The following is a 12954-nucleotide window of genomic DNA, read 5'->3' on the forward strand; positions in this document are numbered from 1 at the left end:
GACTGTGTATGCTTACATTTTCCTGAGACAATGCTGGTTTACTCCTATCATCCTGGCATGATTGTTAATAACACTTTTTTCATGCTTTTAAGTGTCCAGGGTTAGGCAATAAATTATATGCTCATACTATTTTTATCTCTCTTGAATACTTGAATTATTCCCAGTTTCAATAATGCAAACTTGCCATGGGTAGGGGCCATTTCTCACTTTCTGGTGTTTCACAAGAACAAAGGAATGGAATTTGTCTGATTAAGAACTCTGAGGCAACTTTGACACTAAGATGGTATTTCCAGTCCCACTGTGATGCTGTGTGTGAGACCCTCCTACCTTGTAGCATTGGAGGTGTGCGTGCTGTAGCCATAACTATGTGGCCTCTGCTTGAGAATGGCTACTTGACTGAGGGCACTTTTTGCTAAGCTAGCATGTACCTTCTATTTTGTTTTGCTCTGTGTTACTTCTTTATATTTACAAAATATAAATAAATCTATTGTGTTTCTATTTATTTTAAGTCAGATATAGCCATTGTAAGCATCCAGAGACTTATGAAAACAGAAAATAAAAATCACCTGTAACCCTATCACCCAGAGATAATCATTTTTTTAAATTGAGGTAGAGTTGGTGTACAATATTATATAAGTTTCAGGTGTACAACATAGTGATTCATAATTTTTAAAGATTATAATCCATTTATAGTTATTATAAAATATAATACCACATTCTCTGTGCTGAACAATATACCCTCATAGCTTATTCATTTTATACATAGTAGCTGGTACCTCTTAATCCCCTACCCCTATCTTGCCCCTCTCTTTTTCCCTCTCCTCACTGGTAACCACTAGTTTGTCAGAGATAATCATTATTAATACTTTATTTCCTTTTAGATTGCTTCTAACCTCTGTCCTACCACACATGTTTATAGATATGCAAGTCCAGGTATTATTCCTTCCTTCCCGAGCTCCCTTTCTCCCTTTCTTCCTTCCTTCCTTCTTTCTTTCTGAATTATTGTAACAAATTTGAATAAAATTATTCATAATATTTTATAACATTTTTTCCATTAACAATTTTTTTTGGACATCATTCCATGGTAAAAATATATCCTAACATTTGTAATGACTACATTGTATTCACTGTGCAGTATAACATGTCTTATTTAGCCAATTCTCTGCTGATGGATACTTAGTTTCACTATATTTTTTTGGTATTAGATGCAATGTTGTGTGAGTGTGTAATGTTGCTATTATATGCAATGTTTTGCTATTAGACATAAAATTATGTACTTTTCTACTATTAGCCACAGTGTTGTAATGTACATCCTTCTATATTTACGTCTTTGCATTTGTCTAAATTATTTCCTTAGGATACATTTTTATTTATTTATTTATTATTAAAATTTTTTACTGAAGTATAGTTGATGTACAATATTATATAAGTTACAGGTGTACAACGTAATGATTCACAATTTTTAAAGATTATATTCCATTTACAGTTATAAATTATTGACTATATTCCCCATGTATCCTTGAAGATACATTTTTAGAATTGCAATCTTGCGGTTAAAAATATGCTCAGTTCTAAGTGCTTTAGTGCCCTATTAGTACCCAAGAAGTACACAAGAAGCTGCAATATCATTGCTTTTAACTCTTAAATAAGCTTGCAGGCTAGTAGGTTTTCAAGCAAAAATGCTATGAAAACTTGAAGAGAAATTATCTGATAATGATTTCATACTGCTGTACCCTTGTTCAGCTTCCTGTCCCTGGGCATAAAAATGGGGAAAATGGAAATACTTGCAGCTTCCTTTTCTCTGTCCAGAGGGTCTCTGCTTCTTTCCCCTGGTAAATGTCCACAGAGGATTGTAGAGTCTGTGTTATTGAACTTCATCCATCAGTGCCTCTTCTTAGTTAATGTGTGGTGGGTTTGTCAGTTTCAGGAGCATCATTTGCTCATCATACACTGTTTTGCCATAGCTAGGACACAGGTGACTTTTTTTTTTTCTGAGAAGATTGTTTCTTCCTTTGTTTTAGGCTGAAGAAATGTCAACCATTGGGAGTTTTGAAGGATTCCAGCCTGTGTCTCCGAAGCAAGAGGGAGATGACCAAACCTCTGAGACTGATCAGCTGTCCATGGAGGAGGGTGACCCAGGCACTATCTCAGAGCCAAGGCAGACTTCAAGGCCTCCAAGTGTGACTAAATCAGCACTCTACCACAGTCCCTATCACCAGCCTTATATCTCATGGAAGTACTTCGTTACACAGGTAAAATAATAAAATCATGAATTTAAATACTACATAAGACCTCTCCTTAAAAATATCCTAATATCCTTCCATATACCACATGTTTTACCAACTGTTTTCATGTTTGTTATCTTGTGTAATAGTCACAATAACTGTGAAGTAGTCATCCTTATCTCCATTTTATAGGTGAAGGATCTGAATTTCAGAGAAGTTAAGGGTCTATTTTTGACCACCAGATAGTATCGAGGAGAAGCAGGCCCTCCAGCTCCTGAGTCCTGTATTCATGCTAGACCTGACCTCAATAAATTAATGCTCTATGGAGAGAGAACCAGACTGGCTAGAATATAAGGCTGGGAGCCCAGAGGGAGTATTTGTTGTAAGTCTGGAAAAGACATGGGTGATGGAGTGGAAAAGGTTGCTGAGCATGGGCTAAACCTCAAGGGTCTACATGGGCATGCTGGTATAACAATGCGGGCACAAACACTTTATTCCAAACCTGTAGCTGCAGTTTGGAGCTGAGCTTCTTCCCTGTTCATCAAAGCAGTGAGCTTTAGGCTACCATCAACTGGGGGCAACATTGCAGATTGTGCACTGTGGCAACAGAGAGATTCTTCAAGTGTACATGGAACATCTCTTTGTTGAAAAAAATTTTTTTTCAACTCAACTGCTAAATAAGGGGTGGCCAAGAGTTTGAGACTATTTATAATGTTTTAACTAACAAACCCTGATTTGTTAGCCTTTAAAATATATCTTTGATTAAGATAAAGTTGTAGCTAAAGAGACTCAGTATGTGTGTGTGTGTGTGTGTGTGTGTGTGTGTTTGAAGATATATACCTATATTACCTATATTCAGTGACTCTTAACCTATATTCAGTGACTCATATGTGCAGAGTGCTTTGGCATGTTCTATACTATGTGTGTGTTTGTGTGTTTTTGCATAGGTAAAGCAAATGGTTTATTTTCCAAAGTATAAGAACTTTATTGAATATGCAAAGTTAAGCTTAAGATATAGCTGGGAAAGAAATCAAAGCATCCATTAAAGTGTCCTTTTCTTTGATAGTGATGATGAAAGAAGAACAGGATTTGATGAGAGAAGAACAGTGATGAATGATATAGAATAAGGGCTTTATCATTGGAAGCTGGTTCTATTAAGCGAGCTGCCTGAGAAGTCTATGCAAAGCTGTTGCCTTTGCATCTGATGATGGGTCTGAAGTTGCTATAGATCAACAAATTGGCTGTTGTGAAGTAGGAATAGGAAATAGGGAAAAACCTGAACCTGGATGGACAAAGTGGAATTCCTTTTGACCAAGCGGCTCCCACCATGGAAAAATGGAACCTGTGTTTGTCTCCCACCAAGTTTGAACTTGAAGATGTGTCACTTTCAGGAGAAGCCAGTTCTCTTCTCCACCGAGCAAGCTGCACACTTACCCAGTTCAGGGAAGGAGGATCTGAGGGCAGAGGTCTGACTGTAACAAAGGAGCTGTAGGTCCAGGGGCTTCCCCACCCCCTCCCATGCCATCAAGTAAACAGGAGGTTGGCAGCTGTGAACATGAGCTAGACTTGGGCCTGACTGTCCTGCCCTGATCTTCAATAAGGAATCATGACTGATGTTTCACTTCTGCCTTTCAAATCTGACACAAACATCTCTTGTGGCCAACACTAATTTAGAAGCAGACAGGAAAGGAAATTCTAGAAAATGTAGTTCTAGCTTAGCTAATTGACACAGTCTAAAGCTACAACAGAGCTTTTGTTTGTTTATTTATTTATTTACATGATGCTTTTATTTGTGTGGCTCTATGTAGCTTATAAAATACAGTCCCCTGGAGAAGCACTGTGAGGTAGGCAGGAAAGGGCTTATCACTCTTGTTTTAGTGGTAAACGTATTGAAGTTTCAGAGGAGTGAAGTGACCTAAGTCACGTGATATTAGTGTAAGAGCTGTAGCTAGACTCTGTACCTTCTGTCTCTAAGTCCAGTGCTCTTTCTAACATAATGTACAATTGAACGTATGGCCCCCTAGTAAAGGTTTTCAGTGATTGACTACGATTCATGTAAAGAACATCTTCTCCAACAGGTGTATAGAAAATAACTTTAAGTTCTCCAGAGCTTGGGAAAGGAAAACCTTCTAATCTTATCAGTGAGTCTGAAGTAGACCTGAGGACTCTTTAGGAGGTATCTGTAAGGGCTACATTCCCAAGCAGTCAGCATTAACTTTCCTTCAGACCAAGAGACAAAATATGAAGAGGTGTTTTCTTTTTTAGCATGTGAGTATAATGAACGTGCTTTAATGCATATGAGGATAATGAAAATACAATTGTTGGTTCAACTGAAACAATGATAAATATTATTTTGAATAAATAATGATCCAGTTTTACTACCTTGTAAACCACAAATCTGCTGATGTGGTGGTAGCTGAGGAAATGGGAGGAGACATATGTATGTATGTATGTATATGTGTGTGTGTGTGTGTGTGCATATATATATATATATATATACATATATATAAATTTTCTCATCTTCAAAATATGGATAAAATATCAGTTTTATATGGGAGTTTAAATAAGCTAATTTTTAAAGAGTTCTTTGTACAGTGTAAGACACATCTATTAACATTTCATAAACAGCATCTCTTGCTATTCTAAATGTTTTCTTTCTCTTTTTTGCTGACTTGGCATTTCACATCTCTGTTATTGGTAATAGGAATGATATTAAGATGCCCATGACCTCACCATGACCCCTAAGGTGAGATATAAATGTAGACGTATAGGGTCTGTAGCAGGAAAGAGGTTCAAATGAAGGAAGCTAACTGATTTTCTCAAGGGATAATTAAATCAGGCCAGGGCTCTGAATGACTCAGATCTATGAAACATACATCATAACGTTTTGCTTCTTAGAGCTGAAATGAGATCTAAGGATGATATGGTCCAGTGCTTCTCAGTCCTTATCGTGCAAATGGCTCACCTGGAGAGCCTGTTAAAATACTGGTCTGATTCAATGGGTCTGGGATGAAGCCTTAGATTCTGCATTTATATAAACTCTCTGGCAATGCTCATGCTTTCTGTCCACAGACAACACTTTGAACACCAAGTTGCTAGTCAATTCTCTCATTTTTAGAGGCAACTAAGGTCCAGAGAGGGGCAGTGGCTCACTCAAGGTCCTAACAGTGAGCACTGACTTGCCCAAGAGGTTAGTAAGCAGCAAAGCTAGGGTTAGAACAAATGTTCCTCAATTCCCATTCATAGTTCTGTGATCCCACGCAGTGATTTAAAATAAATCAATTTATTACAGTGTAAGAATTTTAAGGATATATCTTGCAAATTCAGAAAAGCAGTAAGTGACTGAGTGGAGAAATTCCTTAGCCATGCATTTTATTTTATTACAGGGTTTTAAAATAATTTCACAGGAGGTGGTTTATTGAAAAAAATTGGAAAATGTGGGCAAGCAAGATAAAAGTCACCATAATTCCACAGTTCAAAGTTAACCAAAATATATGAATGTGCTTTTTTAAGTTTTGCTGGATATTTAAGTTGGTTCTTGTTCATATCTGGAAAGGAAAGTTATTCCTTGGCTTGCTGAGGCAAGATACTCAGCTGCCAGGAGTGGACCCCCAATGCTATAATAAGAAGGAGGATCAGTATACGAGTTTCAAGCTGGATATGCAAAGATGTGACTGATATGAAAGTATAGATCAATTTAGGACAAACAAGGCATTTTTAGCGTCATAATATCGTGCATTAGATCACATCTCTGAATACCTGGTCGTAAACCAAGCCAATCTGGTCCCTTAAACCTCTTGTGTTCTTTTATGGCTCACTCTGGTTTGTTGCTTTCTTCCCTCAGGCTTCCAGCCAATTATTTATTTACTGCAAATTTACCCTTCTGATACAGCTTAGCAACATTCTTTCTCAGAGCCAGGAGGGGCCTCATAAAATATCCAACCCCACCACTGAGACACATAAAGAAGATGTGACCTGTCCAAAGGCAACCAGCAACTTAGGGGTCATAGCAGGCCAGGAACCCAAGACTCCTGGAATTTTCTACCACCCATCCACTGCCTCTGGCCTTTGACAATGAATGAGGAGTCACAGTAATGAAGGTCTGAACCACTTGCTATCAGTCTGCTTGGATAACCTTTTCCTCATATTTTTGTTCATCTGCTATTATTGCTTAGACATATCTAAAAATGGCCTACTGTCTTCTCTCAACAAAAGTACCCCTCAAGGCTAATAACTTGAGGTATATTATGATAATCACTTTAGTTGTGGAGAGTGATATTGAAAAGCAACTTCTTATGAAAGGAACAATACTTGATCCGCATGGAGAAAGATATATTTAAACTCCCTGTAGGACTCTATATTTGCAGATACCTTATCAGAAAGTTGAAAGCCATTAGAGATGGGGAATTATCTCTAAATTTATACTTGAGAATGTAAATTACATACAAACTAATGGGACTAAAACTCTTTGATCTTTTAATATTTAATTAATGGTTCCCCATGGCCTTTTTATAGCCTGTGTTCTATTGTGAGCAACAAGATTTTAATAAGCAGGTTTGGGACTTCCCATTGTGTGGCAAGATGTTGTTGCCTTCATGACACTAATCTAACTTTCATACTCTCTCCTTTTCCCTCTTCTCTTACTACACGCTTCCCCATGTCTTGCTCTTGTACTGGGGACAACTAAATATATTAGTTGTATTGTTATGTCTGTGAGAGCTTCTTTGTGTTTTAGAAATTATATATCTCACTGGGCAAAATGTTTCTTGGATCCCCTCCTTACACTGAAATCCTTTGAAGATGGTAATAAAGTTGATGTTTCTATCTGAGGGCAGACACTTAACAATCATGAAATAAGAAGCATTTCCTTCATTTTCATGGAGAGACAAATTTGCCTGGGCTTTACAAACCACATCCAATTCACAGCTGGTTTTCTTACCTTATGAATATACCACAAAGTAAACTCTTTGTATGATGACACCCTCAAGGGAGAGCTGATTGTGTCTAAGTCCCTAGGAGCATTCCTTTCTATCTTGTCCCCTCCTCTCACTGTCTAGCTAAGGGGTCCAGTACATGGGAAAATATTAGCAGCAGACATGTATATTGTTTGTGTGACTCCTGGCCCTGGGCTATTCTAGCTCGAGGAAACACAAGGAGACAAATACATATGTCTTTGAACTTTCCTCAGTACGTTGGTTTTGATTGAAAATATTTAGTGCTAGACTATTAGAGAGAATATTGACCATTAAGCTATGTAGAGACTTATAAATAAGGATCCCCCTAATGATTTTTTCTTAAAATTTAGAATTAGAAATGTATGTGTACTCTCTTGCCAGGCTTTCTCTGGTCGAGTGATGAGTACATATCATTCCATTATACTTTCTTATTAGTCTTGGACCGCAAGGAGTCTCAGAGCTAATTGTTCCATTGCAGTAACCATTTGATCCCCAAATCCCGGTACAATGATTTCCCTTCTATTTAAAGTTAACAAGAAGAATGATAATGAAGTCTTTTATTCTTCAGTGTAACCAAATGTTTTCACCATTTCCTAACAGCTCTGTTACAGTTAATGATATCTTATCCATCTAACAAATGCTTACACCGATGCATGGAATGACAAGGTGACTTAACATGGGTCTCACAGCCAGCAGAAAGGCTGAGATTTAAAACCTTGTCCCGGACACAAGTCAAAGTGTTCACACACTTTATTTCATTTTTGACACTAAAAGGCTGAAGTTAATTTATCATAGTAACCAATAATAACAAATGGAGGAGAGTAAAATACTCTATCAGGATACGATGCATAACTGTTCCATAGGGGCATAACTGATATTTCTACTGAAGGTAAGAATTCAGGCAGTGAGGACACGGATAGAACTCCAGAGACTTCCAAACTGTTCTATAAGGAACACACTTTATTTTTAATGTTTAACTTTTGAAAATGTGTACAGCCAAACAACACCCATCCACTGGCTCCATCCACCAAGTTCCTTCCCTACCCTTAGGGAACCGCTGTTAACATTTTCTATGTATCCTTCTAGAGTGACTTTAGGCCTGTACAAACACAAATACTTATTCTTACCCATTCTCCTCCTTTTCACACAAAAAGTTGGCATATTTACCTTTTCTTCTGAACATTTTTTTCCTTTCACTTAATAACGTATTTTGAAATCAAAGATTAGTACATTTTTCTTCATTTTTTACATATTTATCATATTTCATTGCATGGATATGTCCCACAATATATCTAACAAGTCTACTATTGATAGATATTTGCATGGTTTCCAAGTTTTTGCTATCCACAAACTAGGCTGCAAAGGACACTTTATACATATGTCATTTTGTATATATGCAAGAGTATCTATAGTATAACTTCACAGAAATGGAATGTGTGGATCGAAGATTAGATCATTTTGATAGCTTTTGCCAATTGCCTTCCATAGGGAAGACAAGTAAGGTTTTGAAAAATTCTACATTCTTTTATTCATCTTTACATGTTTTTGGCAAAGTGTCTGGCATAAAAGCATCCAACAAAATGCTTATTTTAGGATTATTTCATTATTCTCCAATCCCACTTATAATTTTTTTCTCCTGAAAATTATTAGTTTCACTACCAAGTTATATTAGCTTGAGTCAGAAATTATGTGAATACAAGAAAAGAGACAGGAAAAATAGCCATGATGAGTCATCAAAGAAAGCATCATTTTTTAGAGAACTTTGACCAGTGGACCTAGTAGAGTCAGGCTGTATCATGGGGAGCCAAGGATGATGGGTGATGGGAGAATTTTTGCAGAATCAGGAAATTTCCCTGCAGGGTAGTCCAGTCCTACCAGCTGGATTACTGGAAACCAGTGATGTTGACACAATCTCCTGTGTCAGTGGGAGCTCAAGGAATATTTGACTAGTGTCCCAGAACTTACTGATTTTTGTGACACATAGGTTTCAGCAAGCACGGGTTACCATACTAGCTTTCTGACAATCCTTTAACCAGCAGCAGAGGATGACAAAAGTGTTGGAAATCATTCAGTCCCCTGGCTGACTGTCCAATCCAACAGGAAACTTGTTAAAATTGAAAATTAGAATCTCTCAGTGTAAAAGGCTATGGTCATATTTTCTTAAAGGTTTCCAGGAGGTTTTGATCATCAGCTTGGCTCAGAAAGCTTTGGTTCAGTCTACTCAGTTGTCTTATAGATAAAGAAATGGAAGCCAAGGAAAGTTAAATAATTATCTGTAGGTCACAGAATTTATTCATGACATATCTGGAATATGAACACAGGTCACTCAATTCTCTGTAGGTGTCCTATCCATTTTCTGGATGACTTGTGCTGTGTGGAATGAGTGGAAGGGAGGGGGACAGATAAGTACTTAAAATTCTGTACCATTTACTACCACTTCATCTGAAGCAGCTCCATTCTTTTCCTGTATTTTACATGTGGACTCATATAAGATTTTTCTTAACTGATGGACTCTGTGGCCTACGTCTTTCAAAGCCTTTTCTCATAGTCTGAGAAAACAAGCAAACCAAAATCCTACAATCACCTCACCTCTGGGAGAAGATATTTGAATGGGTCCTAGCCAGGCTAGTATCCCCATTTCCTTTTGGGAGAGAAAGGTCTCAAGCTAGGAGGATTAGGAATGTTAATGTTTATGGAAGATTAGGTGTCTAGCATAAAGCCCTATTATATAGAGACTATATGAGAACGTGTAACATACTTGTCCCAGGGTTGGGCATGAGACCAGCACTGTGTTGTAGGCCTGGAAGTGAAATGTCTGGGTTTTCTGTCTTGTCTCTGTCACTTCTTGGCTGAGTGAACTTGACAAGTTATATACTTCCCTACACAGACCCCTGTTTTCACACTTATAAAATGGAATGACTTATAATAGATAAGCCCTTGGCTGTAGTGGTTCTCAACTTTGGCTATACATTGGAGTTATCTGGGATGCTTTTAAAAATCCTAATGTACTGTTAGGTGAATCCCGTCCACTGAGTATCTGATATAATTGGCCTGGTGCACAGCCCTGGCATTAGGATTTTCAAAAGCTCTGCCGGTGATTCTGATGGGTAACCAAGGCTGAGAGTAACTGCCTAGAGAACAATGATTCTTATAGTAGAGTCCCACACCAATAGCATCACCCAGGAACTTGTTAGAAATGCAAATTCTCAGGCCCACCCCAGAACTACTGAATCAGAAACTCTGGGGACAGTGCCCAGAAATCTGTTTTAAGACACATTTCAGGTGATTCTGATGTGTGATGATGTTTAAGAATCACTGAGCTAGAGGGTCTATGAATTTATTATTAAGACAGGGCTAATCCATTTTTAAGCTAGAGGCAGGCTCATAGTAGGAATTCCTTTTTGGATAAAGGTAAAAAAAGAGAGGTAAGGAGACAAAAAATTCATTTCCCAGAGCCAGATAAAATTATAGTCAGAATACTGGAAGAAGCTTTCCTCCTTTGTGTTTTATGGCCATGTACTCTTTGAAGAGAGAAATGTTAGATTTTAAAAATGTATATATTGCTAAATGCATTGAACTTCCTGATACACATTTGTTTATTAGAAAAACTGGTGCTCTGAAAATGGCTATCTTCATTTCTATGAGAAAATGTGAGTAAGATTATAAACGTCTCACAGGACTTGGATCACTTTTGTCCCACTCAAGGAGAGCAACTTAGTAAATACCAGAGTTTAAGACTAAGCTCTCCAGCAGGCAGTGCCTACAACAAACAGGCAACTCCAAGAATTATCTTTCCTGCTCAACTTTTTGGAGGAATTGCTGGGATATAGTAATTAATCATAAGCATGAAGAGGACTCAGTCTTCTCTAAACTAAGTATTCTCTTTTTCCTACTCAGCCAGGGGCTATTGAGACTGCCACGGAAGACTTGAAAGGCCACATTGCCAAGACTTCTGGAGAGAAAATTCAAGGCTTCTGGCTCTCGACAGAGTGAGTAGTTATGACTAAGTGAAGGGCAGTGGAAATCTAGCCTTTTCCTTGACAACACCACAATAGAATAGGAGATGGCCCAGTGGAAGAATTTCTCCTGGTTACAGTGAGATAATTGATTGACATATCGAGCTGGAGAGTAAAGTTTCATGGTGCCCCATGGCTGATGGTATGACCAGGTTTGACTTCTACCACTGTTTTCCAGGCTAGTTGCTTCACTCAACTATCACTGTGACTACCTTAGGTCAGGCCCTCATCAGGGCTCTCAGGAACCATTGTATTAGCCTCCTAACTGATCTCTCTGGGTCCAATCTCTGTTTCTTGTAAGCACTCTCCCTCAAACCACATCAGGCTACTAACCATCCCACTCTGGGTACAGTGGAAAGGAAGGTTGGGAAAGAGGATGAATGAGGTCAACATATACAGTGTGAATTTTATCATTAGATAAATTGGGTACAATAACATGAGCAACAAAACTAGGGAAATCATGCAGGATAAAGACAGGCCACCTTGGAGGGGTGAAGGGATAGATTGGGAGTTTGGGATTGACATGTACACACTGTTATATTTAAAATTGATAACCAACAAGGACCTACTGTATAGCACAGGGAACTCTGCTCGATATCCTGTAATAACCTAAATGGGAAAAGAATTTGAAAAAGAATAGATACTTGTACATGTATCACTGAATCCCTTTGCTCTACACCTGAAACTAACACAACATTGTTAATCAACTATACTCCAGGGCTTCCCTGGTGGCGCAGTGGTTGAGAGTCCGCCTGCCGATGCAGGGGACACGGGTTCGTGCCCTGGTCCGGGAAGATCCCACATGCCGCGGAGCAGCTGGGCCCGTGAGCCATGGCCGCTGAGCCTGCGTGTCCGGAGCCTGTGCTCCACAATGGGAGAAGCCACAACAGTGAGGGGCCCGCATACCGCAAAAAAACAAAAACAAAAACAAAAAAAACTATACTGCAATATAAAATAAAAATTTTAAAATACAAAACAAGCAAATAAAAAGCCCTTAAAAGAAAGGCTACCTGTCCAGAGTTAAGATAAAAACCAAATCTAACACTTAAGTGCTTGTCATTTTAATGACTGCTCCATTCACCCTCAAGGCTTATCTTAGCTACAGGGGTTTTCATTGCCAAAGACACAATGAAGATGGTTAACCTTCTGTCCTACCCTGAAACTCTAGTGTCTTTGTGACCTTTTTTTCACCCACCAGGTGAATATTAGGAATGCCATAGTCCTTATAATAATAAGTAAAATATGCACATCATAAGGGTAAAAGGCATCTCTTTTCTTCTGCAGAATCCATGATATTAAATGGAGAATGCAATTAGAACTCCATTTGAGATACTTAATTGGTTCAGTAAGTTTTCTTGGTAATACAATCACCAAAGGTTCCAGCCGAAAAGCTCAGTCATTTCTACACCTGAGTGAAGAATCATTTTATCTTTCCCTTCTGGGAGGGACATCTTCTTTGAATAAATTTTAGGAGGACAACACTGGAATGTTTAACCTTCCAGTTGAGCAGAACAAATCCCTCAATCAAAGGAATGCAGAACCAAATAACCTGTGAATCCATCTTTCTGACCACCATATCATATTTTTGTTTCAAATAGGTTCCAAAAATTGAATTAAAATGAATTTTTGAAAACCTAGCTGACAAGTTCTGAGCATTTGTGTCTTCATCTATGAATTGTAGATAATGATATATACCTGACAAGTTGTTATGAAGACTAAACAAGGTAACATTGTAAAATTCTTAGCAAAGTCCCTAGC

General features: G+C 38.1%; 1 protein-coding gene across 1 annotated transcript in view; it reads left to right on the plus strand.

The window, feature by feature from the left end:
• Nucleotides 1–2030: 2030 nt before the first annotated feature.
• Nucleotides 2031–12954, plus strand: part of TPRG1 (tumor protein p63 regulated 1) — a 122650-nt gene continuing 111726 nt past the window's right edge. Inside the window, exons 1-2 of the mRNA XM_060100257.1 lie at nucleotides 2031–2252; nucleotides 11078–11169. Of these exons, the coding sequence (XP_059956240.1) occupies nucleotides 2031–2252; nucleotides 11078–11169 (314 nt within the window). The remainder of the gene's footprint in view (nucleotides 2253–11077; nucleotides 11170–12954) is intronic.

Source organism: Mesoplodon densirostris, chromosome 5, assembly GCF_025265405.1.
Source record: "Mesoplodon densirostris isolate mMesDen1 chromosome 5, mMesDen1 primary haplotype, whole genome shotgun sequence".
Classification (NCBI taxonomy): domain Eukaryota; kingdom Metazoa; phylum Chordata; class Mammalia; order Artiodactyla; family Ziphiidae; genus Mesoplodon; species Mesoplodon densirostris.